The following is a 19,841-nucleotide window of genomic DNA, read 5'->3' on the forward strand; positions in this document are numbered from 1 at the left end:
AATACGTATCCGTATTTTTGTGACCAGTTATAGAGATCTGCTCATTTTCATCATGATTTCATACATTTCTGAAAAATAGGGGGGGGGGATTCCAATACATTCACGTCTGGTATATAAATAATCGCAGTTTATATAACATACTGTAATTCTAGCTGGTCATGTGATTCAACAGATCTAAATCTTTAATCTAAATTCCCTATTTTAATTAACAGTGAACTCCTCATGTGACCCCGGACATCAGAAATGAACCCGTTCCGCAGAGCCCAGATTATCCTATTGTGTGACCTCTGTAAAACTGCCCACCTACAGAGTCACTGTGAACGTTGTGATATAAATCTATGCCAGACCTGTGTTGGGAAGCACCTCTCGGATTCGTCTATAAGACACAAAGTCGTGCTCTATAAATACAGAAAATCTCTTAACTACTCAAAATGTCCACACCACGCCGACGAACTCTGTAAACATTACTGTGAGAAATGTGACATTCCTGTCTGTTCTACCTGCGTCTCCTCAAGTAAACATGAAGGTCACGATATGTCAGATATTCTGGAAAAACTCAGCACTAAAACAGAAAGTTTACAGAAAGATCTGGACGAACTCGAGACCAGAATTTACCCGCGATATGAAGAAATGGCGTCCGATGTGCAAACTGAGAAAGCCCAGTTAGAAACGAATTACGGAGAACTAACAACAATTGCCGATCAACAAGGAGAAATCTTACACCGGGAGATCACCGCCATTGTCAACCAGCGGAAATCGGACATTCAGGAGATGAAAAACAAACACCTATCTACCCTGAATAAAAATACAGATGAAATCACACAGAAAATGGCGGAACTGAAACAAATCATGTCCGATTTGAAATCCATCCTAAAATCAAATTACGTCTCCTTAACCTCTACTTACAAATCTAGGAATTCTGAATATAGAACATTACCGCCTAAAGTCCGAGTTACAGCACCCAGTTTGTCTGCTCAGAAAATAAACAAAGATCAGCTCAATGAAATGTTTGGTTCTCTGTCGCCATTATCCATTAACACAGAACATGGCGACACAATCAAGTCAGCAGAAGCTGTATCGTCTCCTCCAGTCAAACCACTGCTTGATGAGCCGCGCCTCACCGCCGCCATAGACACTGGGTATAAATATCTACACAGTGTTAGCTGTCTGAGTGAAGATCAAGTCTGGACATGCGGGAATAACAAAACCATGAAGCTGCTCAACCTCCAGAGTGAACTACTGACATCAATACAAACCAAGTCAGGGAACAGACCAGAGGACATAGCAGTGACACGGGACGGAGATCTTGTTTATACTGACCCAATAAATAAAACTATAAACTTAATTAAGAATAAACAGATACAGACCGTGATCACATTACAGGGGTGGTACCCTCTCTATGTCTGCAGTACCGCCTCTGATGATCTCCTGGTTACCATGAACAGTGATGATAGAAAACAATACAAAGTCGTGCGTTACTCCAGCTCCACAGAGAAACAAAGCATTCAGTTTGATGATCAGGGTCGTCCTCTCTATTCCTCTGCTTATTACATCAGTGAGAACAAGAACCTGGATATCTGTGTGGCTGACACTAGAGCAGTAGTGGTGGTCAATCAGTCAGGAAAACTCCGATTTAGATACACTGGTCATCCCTCTAATACCGAGCTATCATTTAATCCAATCGACATCACTACAGACAGCCAGAGTCGCATCCTGACAGCAGACTATGACAATGACCGTATCCACATCCTAGATCAGGACGGACAGTTCCTCCGTTACATTCACTGTGATTTCGAGCTTCCATGGGGTTTATGTGTGGACATCAGAGACAACCTCTTTGTGGCTGAGCATGTCACTGCTAAAGTGAAAATCCAATATCTATAAACACAGTGTTAATTACACAGCTCTACAGTGTTAATTACACATCTAAAAACCCTGTTCATTACACATCTAAACACAGTGTTAATTGCATCTTTGTGTTGATTACATCTGTTTGTTGATTACAGCCCTGTGTTAATTACAGACCTGTGTTGATTACAGCTCTGTGTTAATTACAGCCCTGTGTTAATTACAGCCCTGTGTCTGTGATGTGTAATTAACATGTACTTGTGTTTGTGAGTTTAACTGATAGAACATTAGTCTCTCACTGCTGTTTAGTAATTATATCTTACAATATCTGTATTATTATATCTAATCTTAGTATACTAATTAATAATTAGATTGTGTTACTAGTTAATTATCTATATAAAATTAGACACATGTTAATCATGAAATGTAAATAAAGGTAAATCAGTTCTTGTGATGTACTAAGTCACTTTGTCAGTATTTTGTGTGTAGCCTTGAATTATAGTACATCTATACAAGTACACATATACTTGTTTGTGTGTGATAAACTACTAATTATTCTGTTTGTTAATTATGTATTTCAATATGTGTTTGATTTTACAATGTTTATATTAGATAAACATGATACAGAGTTCAGTCTTACATTATTACTGAGTACTTACTTAGATTTGTAGTACTGTAACAGAGAGTGACCCCAAACGTCCAGTCTTCATCACAGATCTTCAGATTCAAGGTCACAGTCTTCTGTTGACCATCAATAACATCACAACACTCCACAGTCCTACAAAACACAAAGTGTAATTATATCTAACTGTATTCTCAACAATTGTCTGTATTTCAGAACTTAATTATCTTACAAAATGTCCAGTCTATTACAGTGTGGTATATTTACATGTTTATTTATATGTAAATGTAACAGGAAGGAGAAAACTCGTACTTCAACTGGAAATCAAATCCGAGACCACTGATCTACAGTGACCAGTCTAACAGAGACCCGTGTATTACTAATGAGGTGTTCTAACTATTGAGCTACAGTGACCGGTCTAACAGAGACCCCTGTATAACTATCAGGTGCTCTAACTATTGAGCTACAGTGACCGGTCTATCAGAGACCCGTGTATTACTAATCAGGTGTTCTAACTATTGAGCTACAGTGACCGGTCTAACAGAGACCCCTGTATAACTATCAGGTGCTCTAACTATTGAGCTACAGTGACCGGTCTATCAGAGACCCGTGTATTACTAATCAGGTGCTCTAACTATTGAGCTACAGTGACCGGTCTATCAGAGACCCGTGTATTACTAATCAGGTGTTCTAACTATTGAGCTACAGTGGTCGGTCTATCAGAAACCCGTGTATTACTAATCAGGTGTTCTAACTATTGAGCTACAGTGACCGGTCTATCAGAGACCCCTGTATTACTAATCTGCAGGTGTTCTAACTATTGAGCTACAGTGGCCGGTCTATCAGAGACCCGTGTATTACTAATCAGGTGTTCTAACTATTGAACTACAGTGACCGGTCTATCAGAGACCCGTGTATTACTAATCAGGTGTTCTAACTATTGAGATACAGTGGCCGGTCTATCAGAGACCCCTGTATTACTAATCTGCAGGTGTTCTAACTATTGAGCAACAGTGACAGGTCTATCAGAGACCCCTGTATTACTAATCAGGTGTTTTAACTATTGAGCTACAGTGGCCGGTCTATCAGAGACCCGTGTATTACTAGTCAGATGTTCTAACCACGGAGCTATCCAGATCGATATACATGGTTCATCTTAATATCAGCCTATGGATAGGTCAATAGTTAGAGCACATTATTTGTAATACAGGGGTCTCTGAAAAACTGGGCACCTAACTAGTAATACAGGGGTCTCTGAAAAACTGGGCACCTAACTGGTAATACAGGGGTCTCAGATAGACCGGTCACGGTAGTTCAATGGTTAAAGCAACTGACTAGTAATACAGGGGTCTTGGATAGACTGGCCATGGTAGCTCAATGATTAGAGCACCTGACTAGTACAACAGGGGTCTCTGATAGACCGCTCACGGTGGCTCAATCGTTAGATCACTTGACTAGTAGTAGAGGGGTCTCTGATAGAATGGTCATGGTAGCTCAATGGTTAGAGCACCTGACTAGTAATACAAGGGTCTCGGATAGACCGCTCACGGTAGCTCAATGGTTAAAGCAACTGACTAGTGATACAGGGGTCTCTGATAGACCAGTCATGGTAGCTCAATTGTTAGAGCACCTGACTAGTACAACAGGGGTCTCTGATAGACCGGTCACGGTAGCTGAATGGTTAGAACACCTGACTAGTAATACAAGGGTCTCCGATAGACCGGTCACGGTAGCTCAATGGTTAAAAAAACTGACTAGTACAACAGGGGTCCCTGATATACCGGTCACGGTAGCTCAATTGTTAGAGCACCTGACTAGTAACACAGGGGTCTCAGATAGACCGGTCTCGGTAGCTCAATGGTTACAGCACCTGACTAGTACAACAGGGATCTCTGATAGACCGGTCATGGTAGCTCAATGGTTAGAACACCTGACTAGTAATACAAGGGTCTCAGACCGGTCACGGTAGCTCAATGGTTAGAGCACCTGACTTGTACAACATGGGTCTCTGATACACCGGTCATGGTAGCTCAATTGTTTGATCATTTGACTAGTAATACAGGGATCTCTGACCGGTCATGGTAGCTCAATGGTTAGAGCACCTGAATATTAATACAAGGGTCTACGATAAACTAATCACGGTAGCTCAATGATTAGAGCACCTGACTAGTACAACAGGGGTATCCGATAGACCGGTCATGGTAGCTCAATACTTAAAGCAACTGACTAGTAATACAGGGGTCTCTGATAGACCAGTCATGGTAGTTCAATGGTTAGAGCACCTGACGGTAGCTCAATAGTTGTTTTTGTTTTGTTTTTGGTAGCTCAGGGGTCTAGGATAAACCGGTCACGGTAGCTCAATGACTGGAGCATGTGACTAGTAATACAGGGGTTTCGGATAAACCGGTCATGGTAGCTCAATGGTTAAAGCAACTGACTAGTAATACAGGGGTCTCTAATACACCGGTCATGGTAGCTCAATGGTTAGAGCCCCTGATTAGTACAACAGGGGTCCCTGATAGACCGGTCATGGTAGCTCAATGGTTAGAGCACCTGACTAGTAATACAAAGGTCTCCAATAGACCAGTCACAGTAGCTCAATAGTTAGAGCACTTGATTAGTAATACAGGGGTCTCAGATAGACCGGTCATGGTAGCTCAATGGTTAGAGCACCTGAATAGTACAACTGGGGTCTCTGATAGACCGGTCATGGTAGCTCAATTGTTAGATCACCTGACTAATAATACAGGGGTCTCTGATAGACCGGTCACTGTAGCTCAATGGTTAGACAACCTGACTTGTAATACAGGGATCTCTGATAGACTGTTCATGGTAGCTCAATGGTTAAAATATCTGACTCATACAGGGGTCTCAGATAAACCGATCACGGTAGCTCAATGACTGGAGCACGTGACTAGTATTATAGGGGTTTCGGATAGACCGGTCATGGTTGCTCAATGGTTAGAGCACCTGACTAATAAAAGAAAGTAAAAGTGATCAAGTTCACATACCCCATGCTCCAACATTGCTTAACAATGTCTCACATAATGAATGGTAATGCTATGCATTGCTGCAAGAACAGCACAGACGGGCTCAAAATTCAAAAGGGGCATAACTCCAAGAAAAATAATTGAATCAGAATTTTCTGGAAATATGCACATCTACACAGTGTGTCCTTATTAAATACAAATTTTCATCAAATTCTGTTATGCGGTCTCTGAGGAATTGTACTGACAACAACAGGACAGACGGACTTGAAATTCTAAGTTCAAAAGGGACAATCAGAATTTCCTGGGAATATGCACATCTACACAGCATGTTTCTATTAACTACAAAGATTCACGAAATGATGTTGAGTGTTCTCAGAGGAGTTCCGCTGACAGGAAAGGTTCAATAGCACTTAAGAAGATGTCATTTAAGTGTTTTACACAACAATACTATATAACATGTTTGGCATCGCCCTGAGGTCAGAACCCCTACCCCAGGGATCATGAAATTTACATTGTGATAGAGGCTTTCCTGCTCTACATCCCTATGCATTGAGTTTTTCTTACACATGTATAGTCGTAAAGAAGATTTTTTGAAAATTGGTCAAATTTGGGCAGTTTTTGCCCCGCCCCTAAAGCCACAGGAGTCCAGGAATTCTGAAATTTACAATTTATTTCCCCGTTGTCTTGAAGATGTTAACACACCTAACACGACAGGCAACGCATGACAACGGATGCAGACCAATTGCAATAGGTCACCTGAGTTTCATTAAAAATATTAATGCTATATTACATATGCCCTGGCCATTACATGGAACATTTCACATGTAAATCCATTAACAAATCTGACATTCCATGGAACATTTACATGTAATTCCATTAACAAACCTGGCATTTTGAACACCAGTAGAGCTATCCAGGTCCTGCAATATGTCAGAGTCTCGGGAAAATTATCCTCATCAATCAACAGCATGTCTCCAGTAACCGTTACCCTACAATATTTATTTTCACATCAAATATTGGTTAACCACAAACTGATCCTTTACACCATTATATCATGCTTTTAGATCACAAATTTATACTCAAAAGATCGATACAATGATACTGAATGTATCAAAATGAGACCAAACCAGTGCACATGAATACTGAGTCCTAGAAGTTCTATGAAAGCTCTATCTTAAATAGTTCAGGAGATAATGAAGAGGTCAGATTCTTATTAAAAGTAGATTTAGGTCATAAGGTCAAACACTAAATCAAAGTCTTGCCATAAAAATCTATACACAAAATATAAAAGCTTTTTCCTTAAATAGTTTAGAAGATATTAACTAGGCCATTTTTTTGGAAAGTAGGTGGAGGTCAAAAGATCAAATGTGATTGTACCTAGGGCTGAAACAATTAATCGTGGTTAACTCGAACCACGATTCACGGCATTCGGTTCAATTTTCGGTTCAACATCTTCAAATTTCGATTCGGTTCATGTTTACATTTTTTTCCGGAAATAAAAAATTCAACACGGATTTGGTTTTTTACCTTACAATTTATTACAACAAAAATGGCGGACGCTAACTCGGGAATCGTGATTAAAAACCCTCCGGCAATCTAAGGTCCCCTGTATGGAAGCATTTTGGTTTTAAAGAGAATGGAACTGCGGCAGTATGTAGAATTTGTTTCACAGAAATAAATTACCAATGCTCTTGGATATTTTATAGCATGTGATATAATAAAGACCATACTCCGTTGTTGAAAACGATGATTTTCAGGGGGGAAATGAAATAAAAACCTGAACGTTGTGTATTTTTTATTGTTTATTAGAGTTTTAGACAACTATTGAATTGAATCGAAAATAATCGAATTGTGCCCTAAGAATCGAAAATTGAACCGAACCGTGAGGTACCTGAATTGTTTCAACCCTAATTGTACCACAAGGTCGTTTTGTCAACAAGAACCTATAAACAAAATATGAAAGCCCTACCTTGAATACTATTGAAAATATTTGGTACGTTACATTTCCTTGAAATAAGGTCAAATTTCAAGGTCACAAAGTCAAAGGTTATAGTATGAAAAAATAGGTATTGTCATAAAAATTTAAATACAAAATATGTTCAGGAGATATTGAATACGTCAGAATGATCGAACTCCCAGGTTAAGGTCAGACTTCACAAAATAAGGTTTTTCCATAAAGAATCTATATACAAACAAGAGGCCCATGGACCATATCTCTCACCTGAGTCACCTTGGTTCATATCAGAAGACTTTCCATATATATTTGCATGCAAAAACGTAGTCCCTATTATGGCGCCAACCTACCCCTGAAGACAATGGTTTTTGCAAACTTGAATCTTGTAAATTTGCTTCTTTGGCCCACTAGTTCTTGAGAAGAAGATTTTTCCTATATATTTGTATGTAAAACTTTGATCCCCCCTTGTGGCCCCATCCTACCCCCATGGGCCATGATCTGAACAAACTTGAATCTGCATTATATCAAAAATCTTTCATGTAAATATCAGCTTTTCTGGCTCAGTGGTTCTTGAGAAGAATATTTTTAAAGATTTTTCCTATATATTTGTATGTAAAACTTCTATCCCCTATTGTGGCCCCATCCTAACCCAGGGGGCCATGATTTGAACAAACTTAACTCTACACTATGCTAGGAAGCTTTCATGTAAATATCAGCTTTTCTGGCTCAGTGGTTCTTGGGAAGAAGATTTTTAAAGATTGTCCCTATATATTTGTATGTAAAAATTTGATCCCCTATTGTGGCCCGATCTAACCCCCGGGGGCCAGGATTTCAACAAACTTGAATTTGCATTATGTCAGAAAGCTTTCATGTAAATATCAGCTTCTCTGGCTCAGTGGTTCTTGAGAAGAAGATTTTTAAAGATTTTCCCTATATATTTCTATGTAAAACTTTGATCCCCCTTGTGGCCCCATCTGACCCCCTGGGACCATGATTTTTACAAACCTTAATCTGCACTATATCAGAAAGCCTTCATATAAATCTCAGCTTTTCTGGCTCAGTGGTTCTTGAGAAGAATATTTTTAAAGATTTTTCCTATATATTTGTATGTAAAACTTGGATCCCCTATTGTGGCCCCATCCTACCCCAGGGGGCCATGATTTGAACAAACTTAACTCTACACTATGTTAGGAAGCTTTCATGTAAATATCAGCTTTTCTGGTTCATTGGTTCTTGAGAAGAAGATTTTTGAAGATTTTTCCTATATATTTGTATGTCAAACTTTGATCCCCCTTGTGACCCCATTCGACCTCCGGGGGCCATGATGTTAACAATTTAGAATGTACTCTATATCAGGAAGCTTTCATATATTAAATCTCAGCTTTTCTGGCTCAGTGGTTCTTGAGAAGAAGATTTTTAAAAGATTTTTCCTTTATATTTGTTTGTAAAAATTTGATCCCCTATTGTGGTCCTATCTGACCCCCGGGGGCCATGATTTTAAAAATTTAGAATCTGCACTCTACCAGGAAGCTTTCATATAAATCTCAGCTTCTCTGGCTCAGTGGTTCTTGAAAAGAAGATTTTTAAAGATTTTTCCTATATATTTCTATGTAAAACTTTGATCCCCCCTTGTGGCCCCATCCGACCCCCGGGGGCCATGATTTTAACAATTTAGAATCTGCACTATATCAGGAAGCTTTCATATAAATCTCAGCTTTTTTGGCTCAGTGGTTCTTGAGAAGAAGATTTTTAAAGATTGGTCCTATATATTTGTATGTAAAACTTGGATCCCCTATTGTGGCCCCATCCAATCCCCGGGGGCCATAATTTTAACAATTTAGAATCTGCACTACCTAATAAAGCTTGTCTATAAATTTCATCTTTTCTGGCCCAGTGGTTCTTGAGAAGAAGATTTTTAAAAGATGCCACCAAAATTTCACATATTCTTGATTATCTCCCCTTGAAAAAGGGCATGACCCTTCATTTGAACAAATCTGAATCCCTTTCACCCAAGGATGCTTTGTGATAAGTTTGGTTAAATTTGGCCTTTGGGTTCTGGAGAAGAAGTCGAAAGTGTGAAAAGTTTACAGACGGACCGACGATGGACAAAATGTAATCAGAAAAGCTCACTTGAAGCTTCGGTTCAGGTGAGCTAAAAATGAAAGCCCCACCCAAAATGGATCCAAATATATTTGATAGATTATGTTTCAAAAGTAGACCAAAATCCTAGTTGAAGGTCACAAGGTCAAAGGTCACGATACAAAATGAACTGTCTTGCCACAGGAAATATACATACAACATATAAAAGCTGTCATGTAAATTTGAACTTGTCTGGCCCAGTGGTTCTTGACAAGAAGACTTTTAAAGATTTTCGCAATATATTTGCATGTAAACTTTGATCCCCTTTTGTGTTCCTAACCTATCCCTGGCCCCTGGGGCCATGATTTTCACAAAACTTGAATCTGCACTATGGCAGAGAGCTCTTCCGGCTTAGTGATTCTTGAGGAGAAGGTTTTTAAATGACACCACCCTATTTTTGCATTTTCGGCATTATCTCTCTTTTGAAGGGGGCACAGCCCTTCATTTGAACAAATGTAAATCCCATTCATCCAATGATGATTTTTACCAAGTTTGATTGAAATTGGCCCTTTAGTTCTGGAGAAGATTTTAAAATTTGTCAGTGTAATTTCACTATTATCTTCCCTTGGAGAAGGATGTTGCCCCTCATTAGACCAAACTTGAATCCCCATCACCCAAATATTATTTGTTTGAAATTGGCCAAGTTGTTCTGAAGAAAATGAAAATTTGAAAAGTTTACAACGACGCAAATGACACACAACAGAAAGTTTTAATCAGAAAAGCTAACTAGAGCCTTCAATTTGCCTGTTACTTAGGGGCAAGTATCAAAAGATCGATGTTGGATAAAAAAATTAATTCAAATAGTTAGGGGGAGGAGGAATAAAATAACCCATAAGTTCCTGTCATCCAACATTGATTACACTTTAGTGGAAAGAGAAAAATGACAATTAAGCTATTGTTAAAAACCACATAATAACATTACATTTTAATAAACATCTAATAGTTTTAATGTGCACTTTCAATTGTGAATAAACAGTAGAAAATTACACAGAGTGTTATTTATAATCGTATGATTATACTTGTTAATCAATTAGTTTCAACATTCTAAAGGGGGGGGGGGTCTTGGTGAAAACTATTTGAATTTAGTTTTTTGTGAAACATTGAACGTTTGATCTCCCCCTTACTTGTGTGATATGTGATCAAAGGCTATTCAACAAGAGGCTCATGGGCCACATCGCTCACCCGAGTCACCTTGGCCCATGATTTTTACAAACTTTAATCTGCATTATGTTAGAAAACTTTCATGTAAATTTGTACTTTCCTGGCACAGGGGTTCATGAGAAGAAGATTTTCAAAAACCGTACCTATATATTCGCATGTAAAACTTTGATCCCCTATTGTGGCCCTACCCTACTCCTGTGGGTTTTGGTTTGAACAAAATTAAATTTGCACTGTTAGAAAGGTTTGATGTAAATTTCAGCTCTTCTAGCCCAGTGATTCTTGAGAAGAACTTTTTAAACGACCCCATCCTATTTTAGCATTTTTGTGATCATTTCCCTTGAATGGCCCTTCATTTGAACAAACTTAAATGATCTTCACCCAAGGATGCTTTTTCCCCAAGTTTGGTTTGAAATTGGCCAGTGGTTCTGGAGAGGAAGTCAAAAATGTAAAAAGTTTACCGACGGATAGACAGATGACGGACAACAGGCGATCAGAATCAGCTGAGCTAAAACAGTTGAAATAAGCATTTTTTCCTTCTATAAAGTACATGTTCTGAGTGTCCTTGACTTTTCAAAAATGACCTTGAACCAAACGTCCCGTCCCAAGAACTATTGCTGATCAATTTCTGATGAATGGTTTAGGAGACGGGAATCAAAAACTGTTGAAATAAGGAACTTTTATTATCTGAGTGACCTTGGCCTTTCCACAATGACCTTGATAGACTTTGGTCCACAAGTCCTTACCTGAACATTTGTGATCAATTTGATCAATTTCTGATGAAAAGGTTTAGGAGATATGAGGTGGAACAGACATGACAGAGAATGTATTAATGCTCCTCAAATTTTTTAGGGATCATAAAAGATTACATAAGAAAGGATGAATGGACCACAGATAAGGGGAGATCAAAAAAGCTCACATGAGCTTAGATTTCAAGTGAACTAAAAAGGAAAACAAAATTACCAGCTCCATACAAAAGGCTATCTCCAAAAATGGATCAGATCTGATGGTAAGAGAACTGCTTTCTGCTTCTAAGAAATAGGATCTGCTCCATCAGCAGGGTGTCAACATCTTTTAAGGTCCAGAAAGCTGAAAAACCAAAGTAGCATTGAGTGCTGGAATCACCAGAAATCAGACAGGCAAGTAAAATTGTCTGCAAGTTGAAAATGCTCAGTAAATTTTCGGAAGAGAATTTTGTCAAGCGACTTTGTTCTCTGTTTCATGATAGAATATGAATAAGAACTCTGCAACGCAGGGAATATGCTTCCGTAATGAATTTATACTAGCTTTTCTATGAAGTCCAGTAATGACCTTGACCTTTTGGACCCCAAAATCAACACATACAAATAATTTCAGATAAATTGTTAGAAACATACTTTATAACCTTAGAGTTTAATCCCAAAGAAGCCTTTAGGCCACATCACTCACCCGAGTCACCTTGCTCTTGGTCAGCTGTTTTGATTTTCAATTTTTTTTTTTGTATTTTCAATCATTATTCCTATGAAATATGTTGACCCTATTTTGTGGCCCCACCTAGCCCCTAAGTTCACGACATAAAGCAAACTTAAATTCACACAACACAGGAATGCCCCAATACCAATATGACTATTCTGTAAAACGTTCAGGTCATTATATGTATACAAAATGTGAAAGTCCTACCTAAACCGGTCAGTAGATGAAACTCTAATGTCAAGGTCACGAGGTGAAAGACTTTATGGCTATAAAAAAGAATGCAAATATGAGAGCCCCATTGCTCATTATTTAAAAGTTATGATGAAGGTTAAAATTTCAGACAGACAGGACAAAAACAATTCCACCCCATCCTTAGTCAGGGTCATAAAAAAACCTTGTTTTCACACAACTTGGGGGCATTTGCATTTGGATATGGTTTAGTGTGGCCCTGCTACTCTTGAAAAGTCTTTGTTTTAATAAATTTTCTGCAAATTACCATATAAAGCTCTGATTTCATATTCTGCCCCCACCCTATCCCTGGGGTCCTTGTGTTCAACTTCAATTTCAATTAAATGCAGCTACTTGCATACTAATAGCGAACGCAGTGCTCTGGCTCATACTGCAAGCTCCAATGACTAAAAAGCACAGAATAATCCGAGCTAAATCTGAACCTTTAACTGAGGATCATCCCAGAAGTCCCTTGTCAAAAATGGCGGAAATCTCGATAAGTCACATTTTGGACTATATGAATTTCTTTGAAAGGATATGTTAAGATTCCTACAGATACTTTAAGAATTGGGCGATATTCAGAGAGGAATGGTTTTCTGAGGGGCCGATTTGGAGAAGTTTCACCTTATAATTTCCCCTTTCAAGTTGACACGCTGCTTCATTTGAACAAACATGAATCCCCTTTTCCCAAGAATGTTTTGTGACAAGATAAAAATCCCTCCCTGCTCAAAGGCCATAAGCGCCAAGCATAGACCTAAATTTTGCAGTCCTTCGCCGGAATTGATGATGTCTCCATGAGTGAAATTTTGTTGAGGGGGGTGTTAAACGAATCCATATATACAATCGACAGATGACAATAACGAACGGGCAGATCAATAGCAAACGATCACCTGAGTGACTAAGGTGACCTAACAATGCATTCCTGGTGAGTCGGGTACATAGAATATATGGGTAATATAAAGAGAAGATAACGAACAGTGATCATGCAATTTTCATAAATTCCACAAAGTATACAAAATTAAGAGGACAATTTATACTTATAGGTATATATTATAATTGTAAGTAAACTGAGGCAATACATGTGGTTATGTCTTTAACTAGTAACCGTAGCCAAATTCAAAGAATTCAAACAGCATTATAACTCTAAACTTAGATGATTTGAAAGTGCTGCATTGTAATTCATCTAGTCTAAGGGAGATAACTGTAATATCTGCTTTCATGCTCTCTACAGTCTGAACTTATATAATTGAATACTTCTCTTGAATCTTCTTTGGAAAATCCCCATGGATTACTACATCTTAGCAAGATCACAGTTATATTTATTAAAGCGTTCAGCCTCTACCAGCACTCCAGCAGGTAATGATGGGCTGAGGAAAAGTCATATATCCAGCATCAACCACTGTCTCTACAAATATCCAGCAATAAGTTATGAATTAAACTTCAGAATGTAAATGAGGCTGATATGAGTCACAAATATTGCCAGCTTAGGAAAAATGAGTCTCCACGTACCACCCTTGTTTAGAGCAATAGGTAACCACTGACCTGGACAGTGCTGCTGGTCAAGTGGCAGATTCCATCTACCAGGGTGGGCTTCTGAAGAAAAAAAACCATTGACACCTGTCACTAGTCCAAGAGGATAAAAATGAGTTCAACAAGAGGCCCAAGGGCCACATCGCTCACCTGAGTCACCTGGGTTCACATTTAAAGATTTTCCCTATATATTTGTATGGAAAACTTTGATCCCCCTTGTGACCCCATCCTACCCCTGCGGCTATGATTTGAACAAACTGAAATCTGAAATATGTCAGAAAGCTTTCAGGTAAATATCAGCTTTTTGGCTCAGTGGTCCTTGAGAAGATTTTTCTATATATTGGCATTTAAAAATTTGACCCCTATTGTAGCCCCATCCAACCACCGGGGGCAATGCTTTGAACAAACTTGAATCTGCATTATGTCAGGAAGCTTTCATGTCAATCTCAGCTTTTCTGGCCCAGTGGTTCTTGAGAAGAAATTTTTTTAATGACCCAATCCTATTTCTGCATTTTTGCGATTGTCTTCCCTTTGAAAGGGACATGGCCCCTCATTTGAACAAACTTGATAGCTCTTCACCTAAGGATGCTTTGTGGCAAGTTTGGTTGAAATTGGCCTAGCAGTTCTTGAGAAGAAGTCGAAAATGTGAAAAGTTTACGACGACGACAAACAACGAACAAATTTTGATCAGAAAAGCTTACTTGAGCCTTTGGCTCAGGTGAGCTGAAAAGCATCAAGTCTAGATCCCCATTTTTGCCAAAAAATACATGCAACATAAAACAAAACCTGTATATACATGTATAACAATAATATCTGTATTTTAATTACTTATAAAGAGTCAAACTTCTGAATCCTGTTTGTAATTCTACTTACCATCAACTGTTCGAAGGCCGATTCTGAATACCCGTAATTTCAGTTGGATTGTAGGAATGCGATAAATTGAGTACTGCTGCCTGCCGACTGACCATACTTCAGTCACCACCTATAGGGGAAAAACCTCACATGATTAATGAACAGATTTGATATATATTTTCAATAGTGTGTTCCTACTGCGATTAAAGAGCTTGAAATATTAGAATAATGAACTGCGTTTCATCTACTACCTCTAGATATGCATATGCCCTACCATGGAACAAGATCCCGATGAATGTAACAAGAAGCCCATGGGCCACATCGCTCACCTGAGTCACCTTAGCCCATATCTGAAGACTTTCCATATATATTTGCATGTAAAACCTTGGTCCCTATTATGGCCCAAACTACCCTTTGCAAACTTGAATCTACACTATGTCAGAAAGCTTTCATGTAAATGTCAACTTCTTTGGCCCAATGGTTCTTGAGAAGATTTTTAAAGCTTTTTCCTATATTTGTATGTAAAACTTTGACCCCCCCCCCTCTCACTTGTGGCCCCATCCTATCCCCCGGGGGCCATGATTTGAACAAACTTGAATCTGCACTATGTCAGAGAGTTTTCTTGTAAATATCAGCTTTTCTGACTCAGTGGTTATTGAGAAAAAGATTTTAACTATGTATTTGTATGTAAAACTTTGATACCCTATTGTGGCCCCATCCTATCCCCGGGGGCCATGATTTGAACAAACTTGAATCTGCACTATATAAGAAAGTTTTCATGTAAAAATCAGCTTTTCTGGCTCAGTGGTTCTTGAGAAGAAGATTTTTAAAGATTTGTCATATATATTTGTATGTAAATCTTTGATCCCCCCTTGTGGCCTCATCCAACCCCCGGGGCCCAGGATTTGAACAAGCCTGAATCTGCGTTATGTCAGGAAGCTTTCATGTAAATCTCAGCTTTTCTGGCTTAGTGATTCTTGAGAAGAAGATTTTTAAAGTTTTTTCCTATATATTTGTATGTAAAACTTTGATTCCCCCTTGTGGCCCCATCCTACCACCAGGGGCCATGATTTGAACAAACTTGAATCTGCAATATGTCAGGAAGCTTTCAGGTAAATTTCAGCTCTTCTGGCCCAGTGGTTCTTGAGAAGATTTTTAAATGACACCACCCTATTTTTGCATTTTTGTGAGTATCTCCCCTTTGAAAGGGACATGGTCCTTCATTTGAACAAGCTTGAAACCCTTCTCCCAAGGATGCTTTTGTTCAAGTTTGGTTGAAATTGGCCCAGTGGTTCTGGAGAAGAAGTCGAAAATGTGAAAAGTTTAAAGACAGACGGACGCCGGACAAAATGTGATCAGAATAGCTCACTTGAACCTTCGGTTCGGGTGAGCTAAAAACAAAACAATATAAACAAGAGGACCAGTGGCCACATCGCTCACCTGATCCACATTGACTCGGCTGTTGTTCAGGGTCAACACCAAAGTAGAACAAGGTCTTGCCATAAACGTGATAAAGAATTCATATTCAAAACAGTCACATCTACTATCAGGTCGCAAAATGGCCACCTAGAAAAAATTTCTGGTCGCCATTTTCATATTTCTAGTCGCCATGTTCAAAATTTCTACTCGCCATGGTAAAAGATTTTGTAAATAAGGTCTACAAGTGTTTTTTTTAATTTGAATATCTTTCAAGAAAAAAAATCAACACCAAATGTATGCAATTTGTTTGTTTTATTTTTAAACTGAATAGAAATGTGCTGTGAAACATGCTGGATGCTAACAAGTCAAGTATTTACTCTGGCAAAAGTTGTATTGCATTGGGCCATCCTGTATATTTTACAGTACACTTCTTGGGAAGAAAACCTAGCGTTCCAAACAAGGAGTTGCCTCAACTAGAAAACTTAACACAGTCAGCAAGGGCCCCGCCGAGGGTTATTTGAGGAAAGTGACATCTGTATTTGATATAGCAATGTTTGGGGCTGGTATATATGTTAGAATAAATAATATATAAAGAGACATTGGAATGCCAATTTGTGAAAAAGGAATCATGAAGCAAATTCATGAGAGTCTTGTGCAATTTAAATCACTTCTGTTTGACACACTCATGACATCCACTCAAACACAACATAGTGCAACAAAATATGGTACATACTATTCGAAAAGGAATTATGAATTTGACATATTGATGTCTTGGAAAAGGAAATTCTGACATCGGGGCTCTAAGCGTTTTCAAACACATTGTCATTTGACAAAAGTGTTCTACATTTTTAAAAACAGAGATTAATATGTCTTTATATACATAGGTGAGAAAGTTTCCATTATTCCTAGCAGAGACATACCATGTATGCGCAAAACATTCATAAGTAAATATCAACAAGCGCAGCGAAACACGCCATTTCGAGATTTTCACCAACGAAAGCTCAGTAACAGTAATGAATAAGGTACACTCATTATGTATCTATTCTGTGACTTTCTTTATTAAAAGGAACAGTTCTCTAATGTGTAACGTGCAATTACTACATAATTCAATAACTTGAAGCATGAAGCAGTTTCACTTTGCAACCGGATATAAGAAATTTTATTTCGTATTCCGATCCCGATCGAAAGTTGTTGACTGGGAATAACGTGTTTTAATTCAATATACATGTAACATCAAGTATTTTTATATCATATTAAAAAAAACAAATATATACACATACACAATGTTGTAGAGTTATTTCTTGTAAAGTTTCTATTATATCAATACAATGCATAACATAATTCAAATTGAATTATCTCCCTTAGACAGTGGTAAATATATACGGTCATAATAAGAAAGATGATGACATTCAAACAGACAGACAAAGTGACATGACCCCAAAATCTATAGGTGTCTTTCTCTTATTGTAAAGTATTTCTGTACAAAATTTGAAAACTGAACAATGAAAACTGTTTGAGTTATTGTGTCACAAAGAAAGTTTTCATAATAACAAAGATCATGCCATACAGACAGACAGACAAAGTGAAATGAACCCAAAATATCTAGGCTTCTTCCTCTTATTGTACATTATTTCTGTACAAAATTTAAAAACTGTACGATAAAAACTATTTGAGTTATCATGTCACAAAGAAATTGTTGACGGACAGAAAGACGGACGGACGGACAATGTGATTACGATAGGGCTTCCCGCATTTCATGCGGGGCCCTAATAAGTGGGCCTTCACTGCTTATGCGAATAAGATCGAGCTTCTACTTTTGTTGGATATTTTACTGAACAATCAGTACCAGCATCATTAAGAACACTACATCCAGAGTTTGTAATTGTCTGTGAAAATTAGCTGCAACAGTTTCCCCGCTCGACTTACTGCTAATAATGCAGTCACGGACAAGACAAATCTCTTACTGTTACCATGAATAGTCACAGTTCCACATTTGAAAGATGTACACCATGTCGTGGTGAAATCGGACAATGGGTGTCCAGAAATGGTGGACGTTGCTGGCTGATTTGGCCTCACAAATTCTGCAAAACATTTTGCAATCTCTATATCAACCATGAAAATTCCTTATCAAGACTGAGGTTTTTCCTTTACTTTTGAATTTTTCTTTAGACACAGAGCGATTAAGAAATATAATAAAAACGCAAAAAAATTGATGGAATTCGGCCGGATCAAAAACATTATTTCTTAAATCTTTTTTTTTCATGTCTAAAAATAAGAACTACTTAAATCTATTCCCTTGGCTCGTCCGGTAATGCAAACCATGATGACACCCCACCCCCATCCCCCCACTGATAACCAGCCATGCCACTTCATGACTGAAAAATCAGTAATTATAATTCTAGTTTTGTGAATAAATTTCAATGTATCCTTACAAAAACAGTGGAGAGGGTCTCAAATATGTTGCAATTTATTCAATATTATTTGAGAGTGCTGAAATATTTCATCATTGTGTATGGCATGTCAAACGTTGCAATATTTGATCTTTTCCATTGGTATTGTATAATTTTCCATTTGTATTCTATATTTTCCATTTGCATTGTATAATTTTTCATTTGCATTGTATAATTTCCATTTGTATTGTATAGTTTTCCATTTGTATTCTATATTTCCCACAGGTATTGTATAATTTTCCATTTGTATTCTATATTTTCCATTTGCATTGTATAATTTTTCATTTGTATTGTATCCAGGGAATGTTTATTTTGATTTGTTACGAAGGATTTCATTAGTTAACGTCACTGATGTACCACAAATGTTGACGTCCTTAGCACACAGGGCCGTAGCAATGACGGTTCTTTATCATGCCAACGCCTGTGCACCGATACGGAATATCTGTTTTAAGGTCATTACGGAAAGACCCGTGATTCTCACTTCTAAATGCCGAGTGTTTGGCAAAGGAGCAATCACTGTCTTTGTTTATGTCTTAGGTTTGATGCGGTAATGACAGTGACGGTTCTCGAACTCACGACCTCTCGCGCACAAATCAAGCGATATATTACTGAGCTACCGCGATCAGATCCATGCAGGACTAGTTATTTTTGAAAATACGTAGCTAGCTCTAATAATGGCGAATCCCCCCCCCCTTGATCGTTTTGTTTTAAATAGAACTGTCCAGGAAAGCATGCTCATTTTTATTTAGTCAGAATTCAGTAGATTCGGGGGAACTTAATCCGGCCCTTGGGTCCCCACCAATTGTTAACATCGAGTTTGGCTTATTACAACTATTCAATGGATTAATCTTAAAAGTTATCGTTTATCGAATTTGGTACAATGTAATGCGCGAGATGTTGAAGAGGTAAAGTTCAGGAGCCACGTTTCGCAGGAATGTACCGTATTTGCTAAGTGTAATGGCGTAACACCCCCCCCCCCAATTAATTGATCGCTTTTATGTGTCTAATGTGATCAGCATATTCAAACTAGTCTCCTATTTAACCACTGACTGATCTAGATAATTCTGAACGAAAGGATGCAGTAAACTGCTGGATGTCTGGGGACTGTCTTAAGATCCCTAATGAGTCCAGTGCAAAGCCTTGACGGAGGGGGGTGGGGGCTTACAGAGGAAGGGCGAAGACAGTGGCAGATTTAAGAG

At 38.3% G+C, this 19,841-nt stretch overlaps 2 protein-coding genes across 2 annotated transcripts in view; both read left to right on the forward strand.

The window, feature by feature from the left end:
* LOC125648764 (E3 ubiquitin-protein ligase TRIM71-like) overlaps positions 1–19,841 on the forward strand; it is a 242,909-nt gene that overhangs the window by 81 nt on the left and 222,987 nt on the right. The window lies entirely within an intron of this gene.
* LOC130049956 (E3 ubiquitin-protein ligase TRIM36-like) lies at positions 106–2,477 on the forward strand. The gene has a single exon (XM_056148222.1). The coding sequence runs from the start codon at positions 244–246 to the stop codon at positions 1,882–1,884; it is 1,641 nt and encodes a 546-aa protein (XP_056004197.1). The 5' UTR covers positions 106–243; the 3' UTR covers positions 1,885–2,477.

Source organism: Ostrea edulis, chromosome 9 (genome assembly GCF_947568905.1).
Source record: "Ostrea edulis chromosome 9, xbOstEdul1.1, whole genome shotgun sequence".
In the NCBI taxonomy this organism is placed as follows: Eukaryota; Metazoa; Mollusca; class Bivalvia; order Ostreida; family Ostreidae; genus Ostrea; species Ostrea edulis.

Excerpts from the sequence above, each read along its gene's own strand:
- LOC130049956 (XM_056148222.1), top strand. The coding sequence starts at position 244 with ATGAACCCGTTCCGCAGAGCCCAGATTATCCTATTGTGTGACCTCTGT.